Source organism: Gymnoscopelus microlampas (genome assembly GCF_963454915.1).
Source record: "Gymnoscopelus microlampas genome assembly, chromosome: 4".
Classification (NCBI taxonomy): Eukaryota; Metazoa; Chordata; class Actinopteri; order Myctophiformes; family Myctophidae; genus Gymnoscopelus; species Gymnoscopelus microlampas.
In genome coordinates, this window is record NC_139941.1 from 59605419 (window position 1) to 59623654 (window position 18236).

At 40.8% G+C, this 18236-nt stretch overlaps 1 protein-coding gene across 1 annotated transcript in view; it reads right to left on the minus strand.

Moving 5' to 3' along the window:
• The window catches only part of rasa1a (RAS p21 protein activator (GTPase activating protein) 1a), a 53468-nt gene that overhangs the window by 12233 nt on the left and 22999 nt on the right, over positions 1 to 18236 (minus strand). The window contains exons 6-18 of the mRNA XM_084054783.1: positions 16340 to 16371; positions 15920 to 15972; positions 15378 to 15528; positions 13941 to 14019; positions 10795 to 10918; positions 9899 to 10055; positions 9308 to 9395; positions 8070 to 8150; positions 7184 to 7341; positions 5361 to 5437; positions 2234 to 2406; positions 1948 to 2107; positions 1524 to 1666 (exon numbers count right to left, since the gene is read on the minus strand). Of these exons, the coding sequence (XP_083910909.1) occupies positions 1524 to 1666; positions 1948 to 2107; positions 2234 to 2406; positions 5361 to 5437; positions 7184 to 7341; positions 8070 to 8150; positions 9308 to 9395; positions 9899 to 10055; positions 10795 to 10918; positions 13941 to 14019; positions 15378 to 15528; positions 15920 to 15972; positions 16340 to 16371 (1476 nt within the window). The remainder of the gene's footprint in view (positions 1 to 1523; positions 1667 to 1947; positions 2108 to 2233; positions 2407 to 5360; positions 5438 to 7183; positions 7342 to 8069; positions 8151 to 9307; positions 9396 to 9898; positions 10056 to 10794; positions 10919 to 13940; positions 14020 to 15377; positions 15529 to 15919; positions 15973 to 16339; positions 16372 to 18236) is intronic.

Genomic DNA, 18236 nt, shown 5'->3' on the forward strand with positions numbered 1-18236 from the left:
GGGGAGAGGAGAGGAGAGGAGGGGAGGGGAGGGGAGGGGAGGGGAGGGGAGGGGAGGGGAGGGGAGGGGAGAGGAGAGGAGAGGAGAGGAGAGGAGAGGAGAGGAGAGGAGAGGAGAGGAACAGACAGAAGAGAATATAATCCAGAAAGAAAAGTATTCAAAAACATTTAGTTTCAATATTGAAACAGATAAGGCACATTTACCCTACAGGACTGTTTGCTCTGTTGGGGTTAGGGTTTAGGGAACATAGGGATAGGGGTTAGGGTTTAGGGAACATAGGGATAGGGGTTAGGGTTTAGGGAACATAGGGATAGGGGTTAGGGTTTAGGGAACATAGGGATAGGGGTTAGGGAACATAGGGATAGGGGTTAGGGTTTAGGGAACATAGGGATAGGGGTTAGGGTTTAGGGAACATAGGGATAGGGGTTAGGGTTTAGGGAACATAGGGATAGGGGTTAGGGTTTAGGGGACATAGGGATAGGGGTTAGGGTTTAGGGAACATAGGGATAGGGGTTAGGGTTTAGGGAACATAGGGATAGGGGTTAGGGTTTAGGGAACATAGGGATAGGGGTTAGGGTTTAGGGAACATAGGGATAGGGGTTAGGGTTTAGGGAACATAGGGATAGGGGTTAGGGTTTAGGGAACATAGGGATAGGGGTTAGGGTTTAGGGAACATAGGGATAGGGGTTAGGGTTTAGGGGACATGAAAAACACTTTCAAATAGTTCAACTAGACGATCTACAAGCTCACAACGTGTGGATGTAGATCGTCTAGTTGAACTATTTAAACGGTTCATTCAGGGTGCATCGGATACAATTGACGGATGAAATGGCGATGCATCGTTCGCAGAGTGTCTGCATGGTTACATCGTTTTTTGTTGCACCATCAGCCAAAAAAAAAAGAAGACTACAGACTAACTATGCAGCACCCACCAGTACAGATAGCCCCACAGCTTTTATCTATAAAATCCCTGTCCGAGTGTCCGCTGATCAGTTGTTGTGTCACTGTAGCAGGCTTGAGTGTTTGTTCTTGCAGCATCTCCCATGCAATTGATTAAGATCATTTTGTAATTAAAGAAAGCCTCTGTGCTTTATTAACTACACACACACACACACACACACACACACACACACGCGCGCGTGCGTGCGTGCGTGTGTGTGTGTTTCTAGGTGTACTTTCTAGGTGTACTGCTTGCGTTTAAAACAAAGTCTGTTTCACAGCTTTTCACTATAGAGCTTCATTTATACTTTGCAGCACGACGCTGTCGCGCGCCTAAAATAGCAGACCTACGGTGGTTAGGGTTAGGGTTAGGGTTTAGGGTTAGGTTTTTACCTCACAGGACTGTTTGCTCTGTTGGGATTAGGGGTTAAGGGACATAGGGTTAGGGGTTAAGGGACATAGGGTTAGGGGTTAAGGGACATAGGGTTAGGGGTTAAGGGACATAGGGTTAGGGGTTAAGGGACATAGGGTTAGGGGTTAAGGGACATAGGGTTTAGGGTTAGGGTTTATGGTTAGGTGTTTACCTCACAGGACTGTTTGCTCTCCATGATTCTCAGGATGGTGTCTTTCAGGGCGTGGTGAACGAAGGGCGTGGCCGTAGCTTTCATGTACTGCTCCATCAGAGTGCTGGCCAGCGTGGTCGCTCTGAACAGAGTGGTGGCCTCGTCTGGACAGGAGGAGAATTACACCCATGTCACGTCTTCATTCATAATGTTGTCATACATTCATTCATACATTTATTCGTATCGTAGAGGGGTACCGGGGTGGTTTAAACCAGTTTAAACTGGTTTAAACTGGTTTAAAGTGGTTTAAACTAGTTTAAACTGGTTTAAAGTGGTTTAAACTAGTTTAAAGTGGTTTAAAGTGGTTTAAACCGGTTTAAACTAGTTTAAAGTGGTTTAAACTAGTTTAAAGTGGTTTAACGTGGTTTAAAGTGGTTTAACGTACCCTCCATGTTGATCTCTCTGTCGTTGAGGGTCCTCAGCAGGGGGGCTTCAGTTTTCTCGTGTCTGAAGACCCTCAGCAGGAGGCTGGCCAGCAGCGTGCGGTCCTGACCACACACATGAGCCAGAGCGTAGATCACATGGAACTCCTTCTGCAGGATCAGCTGCAGGGGGACACGTTTATACAACGCACACATTTATACAACGCACACATTTATACGTGTGTGTGTGTGTGCGTGTGCGTGTGCGTGTGTGTGTGTGTGTGTGTGTGTGTGTGTGAGCACACACACCTCTTTGAACTCGCTGTATTCCTCCTCCGGCATGATCTTCTCCATGGAGTAGCGGGCGCGGACCCGCAGGGAGCCCGGTTCGATGCCCTTCAGAGGTACATGTGAGCTGAGAGGAAACCACTCGTCTATCGTCTGTCCTTTCTGGAGACGGTTCAGCTGGCAGCGCATGAACACTGAGGAGACATGAGACATATGAGACATATGAGACATATGAGACATACTGTATGAGACATATGAGACATACTGTATGAGACATATGAGACATATGAGACATATGAGACATATGAGACATACTGTATGAGACATATGAGACATATGAGACATATGAGACTTAATGAGACATTATGAGACACAATGAGACATACTGTATGAGACATATGAGACATATGAGACTTAATGAGACATTATGAGACACAATGAGACATACTGTATGAGACATATGAGACATATGAGACTTAATGAGACATTATGAGACACAATGAGACATACTGTATGAGACATATGAGACATATGAGACATATGAGACTTAATGAGACATTATGAGACACAATGAGACATACTGTATGAGACATATGAGACAGTTACTGTTTACACGTGCAAATACTCAGTTGCTGGTTGCTTTTGTTTGGGCTTGTTTCTGTAGTGTAGTTGCTTATTCAGGCTTGCTTTCAAGATTATTTTTGGAAGTAGCTGATGTAAGAGGGCTCAAGTGGTGAAACTAGTCTCTTCTTTGTGACAAATGCACATTATGTTTATTATATTTATCCACTTGATCTATGGGTGTTATTATGTCTGATTGATATGTAACATTTGGTCTAAGTTTATGCATGTTATTGTATACGAGTGATATGTGACATGTTGGACCCTGAGATATATTCCTATTCACTTGAGGTAATGGGTCTGATCATTGGGTGATTGAATGATTTGTGCCACCCGACTTTACTAATAGAGGGTGTGACACGGGGGGAGGGAAGATCAAACAAACAGCCCGAGCACTAGTGTGAACGGGTGGAAGAGCGGAGCTCCGAGGCGCCAGTGTTACATCGCTAAAGTTATTATAGAATTGACTAGGTGTAAACTGCGGCCTGAAGTTAACTCTTTGACTGCCATTGACGAGATTTCTCGTTTTTCTCCGCATGGCTCAGCCAGCCGTCGACGAGATTGACGAGATTTTTGAAAAAAATAAAAATTAAAAAATGTTTTTTTTTTTTTTTTTTTATCACAAAGGAAGCAGGAGATAACGCGATACGAAGATTTTCTGCTCCATTCACTTCAATGTTAAAAAATAAACGGAGACAAAATTCACAGTTTACCTATTTTTGCAATGTTATTCTCTGGCAAGGAAGGGGGGTAGATGTGTAAATACTCTGGCAGTCAAAGAGTTAAGAACTATCGAACCCAGCGGGAGGGTAACATAACGTTGCTGCTGCGGGACTTCGAGCGCTGCGGTGGTGATCGAGACGCCGGCCGGGATTGGAACCGAGAGGAGCCGAGGCTGGTGAGACCAAACCGAGTGACTATGTTCTTGTGGATTACAATTTAGAGGGGTACCCCGAGTTTATTATTGTTTCGACCGTCGTCGCGGACGACGCTTGCTTTCCATTGGGATTAAGGAACTTTACAGCCACGGAGGCGCGGTAAAGAAGAGGACCGTCGCAGGGACTGTTTATATTTGCACTGTGATCCGCGGGGTTACTAAAGACAGTGGGATTTGATTGGGGGTGAGAGTGTGTGAAATAAGTTTTGTGCTTTGATTTGTTGGTTTGTTTCTTTTATTTGTTAGGGAAAGAGACAGGGACAGTAGTTAAAAACCAAGAGGTGTATTATTATTTGCCATTTGATTGTGACAATTATTATTTATGGTGGCTTGAAATAAAGTAACCACAACTAGTAACCTGCCGATCCTGTTGTTTCCTTTTTAGTTAATAGTTACCCTTTCCGAGTTAAAGGGCGATTGTTACATCTTTTCATAGACCTCGTCTCTTGCTCACTCTTTCAGACTTGCTTTCCCTGTTTAACCAAAACCAAACCTTCCTTTCTTCCTCTTAGTCTTAGCTTATTGTTTTTAACCTTTTAACGTTTTTCTTTTTTTTTGCTCCTAATGTTATTGTTTTAAGCTGTTTTGTAAAGCCACTTTGGGTACTAAGAAAAGCACTATATAAGTCTGATTACCGTTTCTCTCACAGGATCTGGCAACACTCTCAGCTCCACCAAAACATAAACACGGAGCATTGCTATCGTAGCTTATGGTAGCTTATGGCAGCTTATCGTAGCTTCACTGCTTTGCTTTGGAGTTGATGTATTGGTGTAGGAATTTAGAGTTGAGATTGAGAATATGGAATCTAGTTCAAATGTGCGACGGCCAAATGTAAAACATTATTTAGGCTTCCAGTAGTACCAGATGAGAGGTCTATACTCTATGGAGCCTGTCTTTAGGCTTCCAGTAGACAGATGAGAGGTCTATACTCTATGGAGCCTGTCTTTAGGCTTCCAGTAGTACCAGATGAGAGGTCTACTCTATGGAGCCTGTCTTTAGGCTTCCAGTAGTACCAGATGAGAGGTCTATACTCTATGGAGCCTGTCTTTAGGCTTCCAGTAGTACCAGATGAGAGGTCTACTCTATGGAGCCTGTCCTCGGTCGGCCCAAAGGACTGAACATGCTTGGATGCAGCGCTGAGTCTCCCAGAATGGGTGTGGCAGAGTGTGCCTTTACCTTTCTGAAGACGCTTCAACTGACAGAGCATGAACACCGGAGACATGATGGACTTATGAGACATTTACTGTTTACTATTGACTGTCTTACAGTAACCAAGGTAAGAGACAGTGTAGTGCTTCAGTAACCTAGGATACCACGTAAACAATGAACCTAGCATCTGTCTGACCTAGGGGTCCCGGACCCCCTGTTGAAGACCCCTGGTCTAATATCTAAATATACATAATAATATAATATGTCTGCATGGTATCTTGGTCAATCGTCAAAGTTGTTTTTATCATCAATATTCTTTCCTAATACATTGTGTGATGACACAATGTATTAGGAAAGTCAGGAGAGGCAATAAGAGGAGCCAAATATGAACAAACATGGACTTTATTATTATTATTATTATTATAATAAAGTTGAACTCACAGATGTCACTCTCTTTGCTCTTTTTCGTCTTGTTGCTTAAACTGATCTCAAACCTGTTGATTTCACTGGACAGATCACTGTAGAACAAACACAGCATTCAGTTATTTACTGATAAATACATGATAAAATACATCATAATATACTGAACATTACATCATAATATACTGAACATTACATCATAATATACTGTAATGAAGATAATCATCAGAATGACTCAAAGATGAACTCTGTGTGTCTCTACGGTAGGTTTTAAAATAATGTCTAGTCTAAAGACAGTGTGCAGGTTATGTTATGTTATTCTATAGTCTAAAGTTTAAAATAATGTCTAGTCTAAAGACAGTGTGCAGGTTATGTTATGTTATTCTATAGTCTAAAGTTTAAAATAATGTCTAGTCTAAAGACAGTGTGCAGGTTATGTAATTCTATTGTATAGTCTAAAGTTTAAAATAATGTCTAGTCTAAAGACAGTGTGCAGGTTATGTTATGTTATTCTATAGTCTAAAGTTTAAAATAATGTCTAGTCTAAAGACAGTGTGCAGGTTATGTTATGTTATTCTATAGTCTAAAGTTTAAAATAATGTCTAGTCTAAAGACAGTGTGCAGGTTATGTTATGTTATTCTATAGTCTAAAGTTTAAAATAATGTCTAGTCTAAAGACAGTGTGCAGGTTATGTTATTCTATTGTATAGTCTAAAGTTTAAAATAATGTCTAGTCTAAAGACAGTGTGCAGGTTATGTTATGTTATTCTATAGTCTAAAGTTTAAAATAATGTCTAGTCTAAAGACAGTGTGCAGGTTATGTTATGTTATTCTATAGTCTAAAGTTTAAAATAATGTCTAGTCTAAAGACAGTGTGCATGTTATGTTATTCTATTCTATAGACTAAAGTTTAAAATAATGTCTAGTCTAAAGACAGTGTACAGGTTATGTTATGTTATTCTATAGTCTAAAATGTTTTAATTAAATCAAATAAACAGCAGACTAACTCAAAGATGAACTCCTCAGTAAACACAGGCTTGTGTATAGGTATAGGTGTATAGTCTATAGTAGTGATGTGCGGGTCGTGTTTTTTCATGACCCGCCCCGCCCCGCCCCGCCACGGAACCCAACCCGCCATATATATCTATGGCTCAACCCGTCCCGCGAACCCATATATAAATCTATGGCTCCACCCGCCCCGCGACCCGCGGTAAAAACAAAAATCTGTAAAATCATGAAGGAAAATAATCTTCAAGTATACACCCCAAGTGTATTCAAACTGTTTTATTGTTATTATTCTTATTCTTATTAGGAATAAAGACAAAACAAGAGCATTTGATTTTTATTTTATTTTGCGTGTGAGAGCGGCTGACCCGCTCACCCACAGCCCGCATAATTGCCTCTGAAATCCTGACTCGACCCACCCGCGCCGCGGGTTACGGGTCGGCCCGCTCATCACTAGACTATAGGGTAATAGGGTTAGTCTATAGGGTAATAGGGTAAATACTAACTCAAAGATGAACTCCTCAGTGAACACAGGGTTAGTGTATAGGTATAGGTGTATAGTCTATAGGGTTATAGGGTTATAAATAGGGTAATAGGGTAAATACTAACTCAAAGATGAACTCCTCAGTGAACACAGGGTTGTGTATAGGTATAGGTGTATAGTCTATAGGGTTATAGGGTTAGTGTATAGGGTTATAAATAGGGTAATAGGGTAAATACTGACTCAAAGATGAACTCCTCAGTGAACACAGGGTTGTGTATAGGTATAGGTGTATAGTCTATAGGGTTATAGGGTTAGTGTATAGGGTTATAAATAGGGTAATAGGGTAAATACTGACTCAAAGATGAACTCCTCAGTGAACACAGGGTTGAGTCCGTCTCTAGGGTGTGTTCTGGCCACCTGGACACTGTTCAGGTAGATGTTACAGTAAGGGCTGGTGAAGTGTTTGATGGGCAGCTTGTGAGCCTCTTCAACGTTCAGCACCAGACTGCTGACCTGTAACACATCATCATGACCTTTATGACCTTTATGTAACGCAGGGGTCTTCAACAGGGGGTCCGGGACCCCTAGGGGGTCCTCAGAGTTAATACAGGGGGTCCGCCAAATCTTTGTGTGATATGATTTTAATTTTTTTACATGAATCACTTGAACCCTAGCATCCCTTTTCTGAGCAGAACTTGAGCCAAAAAATAAAAAAACTCTTTTGGCAAAGAGTTATAGGTGTAGAGGGAAAAAAAGAGCAGCAAAAGTTTAGCCGAAACACAATTTTTATACAATATAGAGGGGGTCCCTGCTTCATCTCTCTCAACCATTGAAGATCCCTTATGTAACGTATGTAATGGACATGAAACACAGTGTCTCTCATGTATCAACATGGAGTAGATTAAATAAAGGGCGTACGGCAAGATGGCTGCACTTGTCTGCATGTATCATTCTATTGTCTGCATGTATCATTCTATTGTCTACATGTAAACAATTATATTATAGTGTATATAATGTATTTAATGTATATTATAGTGTATATAATGTATAATACCTGTCTCAGTCTCTTGTTGGACGTGGGCTGGGTGGGTTTAAATCATATTTAATGTATATTATAGTGTGTATAATGTATAATACCTGTCTCAGTCTCTTGTTGGACGTGGGCTGGGTGGGTTTATATCATATTTAATGTATATTATAGTGTATATAATGTATATTATAATGTATATAATGTATAATACCTGTCTCAGTCTCTTGTTGGACGTGGGCTGGGTGGGTTTTCTTAAATTCATGCAGAACGTCTGAAGGCATTTCATCCAATCCTGTACAACACAAGAGCATGCTGGGTAAGTTGTTTCACACCACAGAAGAAGACGAAGCATGTTCACCCTGGAAGAAGTATTCTGATCAAGTTTTCAACATGTTGTAGGTGTTAAGTTATTCTCATTACTAGAGGTTCAGCCTCTAGTAATGAGGATCCACACAGGAGGGACTGGAGCAGCTCTGGAATCACCCACGGTGATTCTGAGAAGGAAAGGACAGATGGATCACCATGTCAAAAAACATGGCTCCCATCCGCTTCCGATCTCCTTCTCTAAAACCCCTATAACTCTGAAACTTTTTACGTTGGGGAAAACGACTCATTTTGTATGCATGATCGCTCCGCCATTGTGACCCGCGTGAGAGATGTTATCGTTCCAGGCGTTAGCCAGGACCATCGTGCAAAATGAACACATGGATTTCTACAGCTTAAACAGCGCCGTGCAGCTCAACGGTGACATTTCTGGCACCGAACGTAATCTGTTATTATAGCATTCTGGCACCCAATGTGTTAGGGGGGGGGGGGGGTAATATGTATTTGCCGGGAGGAGTAGGACAAAGGCTCTACGTCCTCACTGGCAGGCGAGTCAGTAGGATACACAGTAATGTGTGTGGAGGAACTCATTAGCATAACGACTGAGTTGGGGAAATAAAGGGGGTAAAAAATAATTGGCTATTCTAAATGTTAAGAAAGAAAAAAAATAAAGAATGATAGAATGATGGATACATTGTAGCCAATAGAATGATAGAATGATGGATACATTGTAGCCAATAGAATGATAGAATGATGGATACATTGTAGCCAATAGAATGATAGAATGATGGATACATTGTAGCCAATAGAATGATAGAATGATGGATACATTGTAGCCAATAGAATGATAGAATGATGGATACATTGTAGCCAATAGAATGATAGAATGATGGATACATAGTAGCCAATAGAATGATAGAATGATGGATACATTGTAGCCAATAGAATGATAGAATGATGGATACATAGTAGCCAATAGAATGATAGAATGATGGATACATTGTAGCCAATAGAATGATAGAATGATGGATACATTGTAGCCGGACAGACTTGTCTTTCTTTCAGGACCTGTTCAGCCAATCAGTGCTCCAGAAACAGACGGACAGTCCTGAGAGCCAATCATACCTGAGCTTGTTCAGGAGTCTCTCCTGCAAAGTAGAAAATGTACTGTTCCTCACTGAAGTGTTGGACCACCACCTGGAAACAGTTTGGCCTGAAATACAAGCACAAACATCATATTATTATGATATGATATTATTATGATATGATATTATTATGATCATCTCTTTATTACACAGTCAGGTATAGATCAGACATCATCACGGCCCAACAAGATAATATAGTGACTAAATCAACTGTAGATTTAGTCACTATATTATTATGTATTCAAAGGACTATGACTACAATCAAATTAAATAAGTGATGTCAAAATTAACCCTTATCTCACCTGCCTGACTGTCATAGACTGTATAAACAGAGTTAACAGACTGTCATAGACTGTATAAACAGAGTTAACAGACTGTCATAGACTGTATAAACAGAGTTAACAGACTGTTATAGATCTATAAACAGAGCTCACAGACCTACCTGTTAAACAGTGAGTCATGGACTCCATACACAGAGCAGACAGACAGGTCGATTAACCCTTTAGGTTTGGTAGCTCTCTGTGTGTGTGTGTGTGTGTGTGTGTGTGTGTGTGTGTGTGTGTGTGTGTACCTGCCAAACAGAGAGTCATGGACTCCATACACAGAGCAGACAGACAGGTCGATTAACCCTTTAGGTTTGGTAGCTCTCTTCTCACTCTCAAAGTAAATGAGCTGAGCGTCGTTCCCCTCCAGGATGAAGTACAGGTTCTTCCATCGTTTGCCTTTGCCTGGAGGAGAGAGGATACAACCTCACTACATACACTATGTATTCATATTCAACCTCACTACATACTGTACACTATGTATTCACTATGTAAGTTAATACAGGATACAACCTCACTACATACACTATGTATTCATATTCAAGTTAATACAGGAGACATCATGTTATATGAACCCATTAAGACCTGGAACTGTGTCATTTTTAGATTTGAGCTAAAAAGCATTATTTTACACTTTGGGCTATTCAAAAATAGCAGATCTACAAGCTCATAGCGCGGCACCGAGTGCCGCGCTACGAGCTTGTAGATCTGCTATTTATGAAAAATCGTGAAAATGTGTGCAAATCTTTGAATGTATATATTTTGAAAGCGAACATTTTTAACTCAAATCTTTGCTTCTGGGGGGTCCCTGGAACAAAATATTTTGATGGGGGTCCGCGGCCAAATACATATAATTTTGGGGGTCCTTGACATGAAAAAGACTGAACACCACTGATACAGAAACATACGTTTTTCAGAATACTGTTGAGATTTAGGAGACATGTAGAACCGGCTTCAGGTCTCAATATGATGATATAAATACTACATTAATCCTTAGGTTTAAATTGTTCCTCGTTTTGCTGGGGACCCCATGGAATGCCCTCAAGGACCCCTGGGGGTCCCTGGACCCCACTTTGAGAACCACTGCATTCTACAAGCCATGGAGACCACTGCCTACACATTATAATAATAATAATAATAATACCTTTATTAAACAGGATGTAGCCTTTTTTCACAATGTTTTTGTAGAAAGCGTCCTTAGTCTTCCGTCTGATAGTGTTGTAGATCTCCTTCCCGTCCACGATGTCAGAGATCACCTGTTCCTGATGCTGAAATAAACACATTATAAACCTTTATAAACACATGATAAACCTTTATAAACAAACAGATCACCTGTTCCTGATGCTGAAATAAACACATTAAATACATTATAAACCTTTATAAACAAACAGATCACCTGTTCCTGATGCTGAAATAAACACATTAAATACATGAGAAAACCTTTATAAACAAACAGATCACCTGTTCCTGATGCTGAAATAAACACATTAAAACCCTTTATAAACAAACAGATCACCTGTTCCTGATGCTGAAATAAACACATTATAAACCTTTTAGAAACAAACAGATCACCTGTTCCTGATGCTGAAATAAACACATTATAAACCTTTTAGAAACAAACAGATCACCTGTTCCTGATGCTGAAATAAACACATAATAAACCCTTTATAAACAAACAGATCACCTGCTCCTGATGCTAAAATGAGAATGACAAAACACTTATTATAATCGTTCATACTTAATATTCATTCTTCCCGCAATTTATACATAAAAACGCGCGGCTCGGCCGGGACGCGTGTGCTATTCAATTCCTTTTCACATTACGCATTTCCAACGGCAACGTGATACGCATTACCACGGCAACGTAGTACGCAGGAAACAACGGCAAAAAACACCATTGACTTTCAATGGGCCCGAACAGAAACAATAACCTGACTTTGGAGCCACATTACTCTGGCATACTGTTAGAAACATGATTTAAACGTGTAACAGCTCACAAGAACATGGACTTTATCGTGGTTCAAACGGTACTCGAATAGGTCACACGTTTTCTTTCGTAATCACAGTTCAAAGTTTGTGTTTTTTAAGCCACCGCTCGAATCTAGAGTGCCTCAGACGAGCAAGCAGAGAGGAGCCAGAGCTGAAATAGTCCAGGAAATATTCAAAACAAATCGTCCTCACGGCCAACAAATTCACTTTACACACCTGTGTTTTGGCCATGATGTAGCCATACACGTCTTCTTCCACACAATGTGACAACCAAAGCACAGAGACATACAGAGTGTCAACTACGGCCCTCTGAGTGACAAGAGTTAATGTTAATTGATTTAGCATGTGACTATAATTGTTGAAGCCCCGCCCCCTCCATCTTCCTATTGGCTGGGATTTAAACAGCCACAGCAACTCTGTTTGTGGACTTAGACTATAATATAATGGAAGATATTAATATCCAGTCAGGGTGAAGCGTTGACTATTTATTGAAGGATATCCAAGCAGAGAAACATCATTTACAGCAGGCGGCCCTAGACTTCCTGGCCTGGGGGACAGACAGTCTCCTGAAGTGTCATATGAGACACACACCTCTCAGCAGGTGTGTGTCAGTGTGTGACTGTCTGACACACACCTCTCAGCAGGTGTGTGTCAGTGTGTGACTGTCTGACACACACCTCTCAGCAGGTGTGTGTCAGTGTGTGACTGTCTGACACACACCTCTCAGCAGGTGTGTGTCAGTGTGTGACTGTCTGACACACACCTGCTGAGAGGTGTGTGTCAGTGTGTGACTGTCTGACACACACCTGCTGAGAGGTGTGTGCTGGCAGGCTGCTCAAAACAAGAGCGATTACCAACAGAAGCATATTGGAGGCGCTACCCACACGTTTAGCTGTGTTACTTATTCCACGAATGCCTGATCCTTACAAGCTGTACCTCGTGTTAAAGGTGACCAATCAACCATAAAAATGATAAAACACAAAACCAATTGGTGTTATTGAAGAGGAGAAATAATCAACCGAAGTTAAGTTTACAAACTTTTTGTAAATATATATATATATATATATATATATATATATATATATATATACCGTATATATATATATATATATATACCGTATATATATATATATATATGTATATAATGTATTATTTATTATTGTCTCCGCCAGGCCGAAAGGCATGGCGAGAGAGTATGTTTTCCACCCCGTCCGTCCGTCCGTCTGTGACCAGCTAATCTCTGGCACCGTTGATTGATCGCAGCGAAACTGTGCACACACACTCCCTGGATGCCAATTCAGAACCTCTGCCCCAAATTCTTCTCATGGGCCTTTTATAGCGCCACCAGGAGGCCGATTTGTGCAAAATACATTTTTTGACAGTACTCCTACAGATTTTGTCCAAAAGTCACGCAAATCGGTACACAGTATCTCTATAGTCATTAAACGAAACGGGTCTTTCAGATTTCTCATATTCCATCCAGATTGGCTATAAATGTCTTCCAAAGTTTGCAGGAGTGCTCCGTTTTGAACAAAATGCCTCAAATCATGAACAGAGCATGCAATTTAAACGTGAAATTTTGAACGCACATTCCCATTAGGCCGAGGAAGAACTACCATTTGAATTTTGTCAAATCAGCCTCATGGTGGCGCTATAACAGGCCGATTTGTGTTTTTACCTATAACTGCACCGATCTGTGTAAAACTTTGTATGCACACTCCTTAGAGGTCAAGGAAAAATCTTTGCCCTGCATTTTTCACATCTGCCTTTTATAGTGCCACCAGGAGGCCGACTTATGTAAAACACATTATTTTATACTACTCCTTCCAATTTTATCCAAATTTCACGCAAATCGGTACACATGATCTCTATAGTCATGTGATCACGACGGATGTGTTTGATTTTTCATATTCCATACTGATTGGCTAAGATTGACATCTAAAGTTTGCATTATTGCCTTGTTTTCAACAAAATTCCGCAAATCATGAACTTACCGTCCGATTGCGGTCAAACTTTGCACGCACATTCACACTATGTTGAGGAACAAATGCCACCCTTTTAACATTGGCCTGTTATAGCGCCACCAGCAGGTCTAATTTAGCGAAACAAATGTTTTAAACAAAATGCCTCAAATCATGAATGCAATCAGTGCCCTATTGTCGTGCAAGGCCTAACAAGAAATGGCACCCTTTTCACATTGGCCTATTATAGGGCCACCAGGAGGCCACAATAGCCTACCTGACCTGGCGGAGACCTGTGCTCCGAGGAGCACTTTTTTTCTAGTTAATTATTCATTCTTACCTGAACTGAAACAGCATCCTTCAGGTTGTATCCCTCCACGATCTGCTCTTTCTTATAGTGGTCGATGATGTCATCAACACTGATCAGACAGACAGGTAGAGATACAGACAGGTACAAATCATTACAATGATGTCATCAACACAGACAGACAGACAGACGGGTACAACTCATGACAATAATAACTATACAAGACGTTTTTATCCAAAGCGACTTACAGTAAGTGCATTGAGGTAGGCAAGGAAACTACAAATCACCAGAAGTCTTAAGTGCATTATTTTCTAAAACAAGCAACTAAGAACATACCTAGCACTAAGGTAAAGGTGCAATATATCAGCTCCCTACTTTCTTAAACAGATGAGACAAATAGGAAAATCAAATGAGTAAGAGCTAAAACAAATAAGTGTATCAAATAAACAAGATCCAATAAAACAAGAGCTTGTACAAATAATTGACAACAATTAGGCAAGGCTAAGAGGAAGTGTAGTGTTTCCTGAAGAGGTGGGTTTTCAGCCTGTGGTGAAAGATGGGCAGTGACTCTGCTGTCCCGACATCAGTGACTCTGCTGTCCCGACATCAGTGTCTCTGCTGTCCTGACATCAGTGACTCTGCTGTCCTGACATCAGTGTCTCTGCTGTCCTGACATCAGTGACTCTGCTGTCCTGACATCAGTGTCTCTGCTGTCCTGACATCAGTGACTCTGCTGTCCTGACATCAGTGACTCTGCTGTCCTGACATCAGTGACTCTGCTGTCCTGACATCAGTGACTCTGCTGTCCTGACATCAGTGTCTCTGCTGTCCTGACATCAGTGGGAAGTTCATTCCACCACTGTGGGGCCAGAACAGAAAAAAGTCGTGACCGTGTAGATCGGCCAGAAGGACCCTTGAGTGACGAGGCAATCAGTCGCCCTGAGGTGGCAGACCGAAGTGGTCGGGCAGGGGTGTAAGCCTTGACCATAGCCCGAAGGTAAGAAGGAGCTGTTCCTTTCACTGCCCTATAGGCTAGCACCAGGGTTTTAAACTGGATGTGAGCCGCTACGGGGAGCCAGTGTAGAGAACGGAGAAGGATAGTTGTGTGGGAGAACTTGGGGCGGTTGAACACCAGACGAGCCGCAGCTTTCTGAACAAGCTCCAGAGGTCTGATGGCAGACGCCGGAGCACCAGCCAGGAGGGAGTTGCAGTAGTCCAGGCGGGAGATGACAAGAGCCTGGATGAGAACCTGGGCTGTTTTCTCCGTGAGGAAGGGGCGAATCCTCCTGATGTTGTAGAGGAGGAATCTGCAGGACCGTGTCACTGATGCCATGTTCGCCGAAAACGATAGTCGGTCATGCAGGGTCACACCCAGGTTCCTCGCTGTCCGAGTTGACGTCACCACAGCATTATCATGTACTGGTTGTTATAATAATAATAATAATAATAACAATAATAACTATAACTGACCTGTTATAGTACCTTCCACCCATCATGTACTGGTTGTTGGGGGTGGGACAGATTTTAAACCTTTGGATGTTTTCATTGGTACGAAAGAAGAGAGAGTAGTCCCCTGGAGTGTTGTCTGACGGACGAACAAGGAAACTACACACCTGACCAACTACACACACATGGAGAGAGAGAGAGAGACAGACAGACAGACAGACAGACAGACAGACAGACAGACAGACAGACAGACAGAGAGAGAGAGACAGACAGACAGAGAGAGACAGAGAGAGAGAGACAGACAGACAGAGAGACAGAGAGAGAGAGACAGACAGACAGACAGAGAGAGACAGAGAGAGAGAGACAGACAGACAGACAGACAGACAGACAGACAGACAGACAGACAGACAGACAGACAGACAGACAGACAGAGAGAGAGAGACAGACAGAGAGAGAGAGACAGACAGAGAGAGACATGGAGAGAGCTCATCAGAGTACATTGATCAGTGATCAACTGATGATGATGTTTTAAATATAATGTATGATACAGATGTGTCACATGTTACCTGTCATCAGCAGTGTGTAGGCTTCCTGCTTGCTGATCTTCCCATGATACCATCTGCATCACATCACACATTAATGACACTTTACACATTAATGACACTTTATACCATGTATTTATCATCACATCACACATTAATGACACTTTATACCATGTATTTATCATCACATCACACATTAATGACACTTTACACATTAATGACACTTTATACCATGTATTTATCATCACATCACACATTAATGACACTTTATACCATGTATTTATCATCACATCACACATTAATGACACTTTATACCATGTATTTATCATCACATCACACATTAATGACACTTTATACCATGTATTTATCATCACATCACACATTACAGTATGACATATTGATCATATTGCCTCATAGACAGATTAATATAAAGTTTGAACTTACACTTTGCCTTCATGTGGATCCTCTTCCCGGCCCTGAAAAACACCATCAACTTTATTACAACCTTTATTATGACCAGAGTTATTAAAACCTTCATTATGACCAGAGTTATTAAAACCTTCCTTATGACCAGAGTTATTACAACCTTCATTATGACCAGAGTTATTACAACCTTCATTATGACCAGAGTTATTACAACCTTCCTTATGACCAGAGTTATTACAGCCTTCATTATGACCAGAGTTATTACAACCTTCCTTATGACCAGAGTTATTACAGCCTTCATTATGACCAGAGTTATTACAGCCTTCATTATGACCAGAGTTATTACAACCTTCATTATGACCAGAGTTATTACAACCTTCCTTATGACCAGAGTTATTACAGCCTTCATTATGACCAGAGTTATTACAACCTTCCTTATGACCAGAGTTATTACAACCTTCATTATGACCAGAGTTATTAAAACCTTCCTTATGACCAGAGTTATTACAACCTTCATTATGACCAGAGTTATTACAACCTTCATTATGACCAGAGTTATTAAAACCTTCATTATGACCAGAGTTATTAAAACCTTCATTATGACCAGAGTTATTAAAACCTTCATTATGACCAGAGTTATTACAACCTTCATTATGACCAGAGTTATTACAACCTTCATTATGACCAGAGTTATTACAACCTTCATTATGACCAGAGTTATTAAAACCTTCATTATGACCAGAGTTATTAAAACCTTCATTATGACCAGAGTTATTAAAACCTTCCTTATGACCAGAGTTATTACAGCCTTCATTATGACCAGAGTTATTACAACCTTCATTATGACCAGAGTTATTACAGCCTTCATTATGACCAGAGTTATTACAGCCTTCATTATGACCAGAGTTATTACAGCCTTCATTATGACCAGAGTTATTACAACCTTCCTTATGACCAGAGTTATTACAGCCTTCATTATGACCAGAGTTATTACAACCTTCCTTATGACCAGAGTTATTACAACCTTCATTATGACCAGAGTTATTAAAACCTTCCTTATGACCAGAGTTATTACAACCTTCATTATGACCAGAGTTATTACAACCTTCATTATGACCAGAGTTATTACAGCCTTCATTATGACCAGAGTTATTACAACCTTCCTTATGACCAGAGTTATTAAAACCTTCATTATGACCAGAGTTATTAAAACCTTCCTTATGACCAGAGTTATTAAAACCTTCATTATGACCAGAGTTATTACAACCTTCATTATGACCAGAGTTATTACAGCCTTCATTATGACCAGAGTTATTACAACCTTCATTATGACCAGAGTTATTACAACCTTCATTATGACCAGAGTTATTAAAACCTTCATTATGACCAGAGTTATTAAAACCTTCATTATGACCAGAGTTATTAAAACCTTCCTTATGACCAGAGTTATTACAGCCTTCATTATGACCAGAGTTATTACAGCCTTCATTATGACCAGAGTTATTACAACCTTCATTATGACCAGAGTTATTACAACCTTCATTATGACCAGAGTTATTACAGCAGTGGTTCTCAAACTTTTTCATGTCAAGGACCCCCTAATTGACACTTATTACCCCGCGGACCCCCATTTGAAAAGATAAGCCAGGGACCCCAATAAGAGAAGGTTTTTACGGCTCTCTAGCAGTGATTCTCAACCATTTTAATTTCAAGGATCCCCAGTTTGACATCCATTAGGCTATTGACCCCCATTTTATGGCATTTATATCTCTGGGACCCCAATTTATATTGTAAAACCAATGTTAATTTAACTCTGAGAGTGTACAAATGGAACCAAATGGACCCGTTAGGGTCCATTTGGTTCCATTTGTACACTCTCAGAGTTACAGACCCATAAGGGTCCATTTGGTTCCTG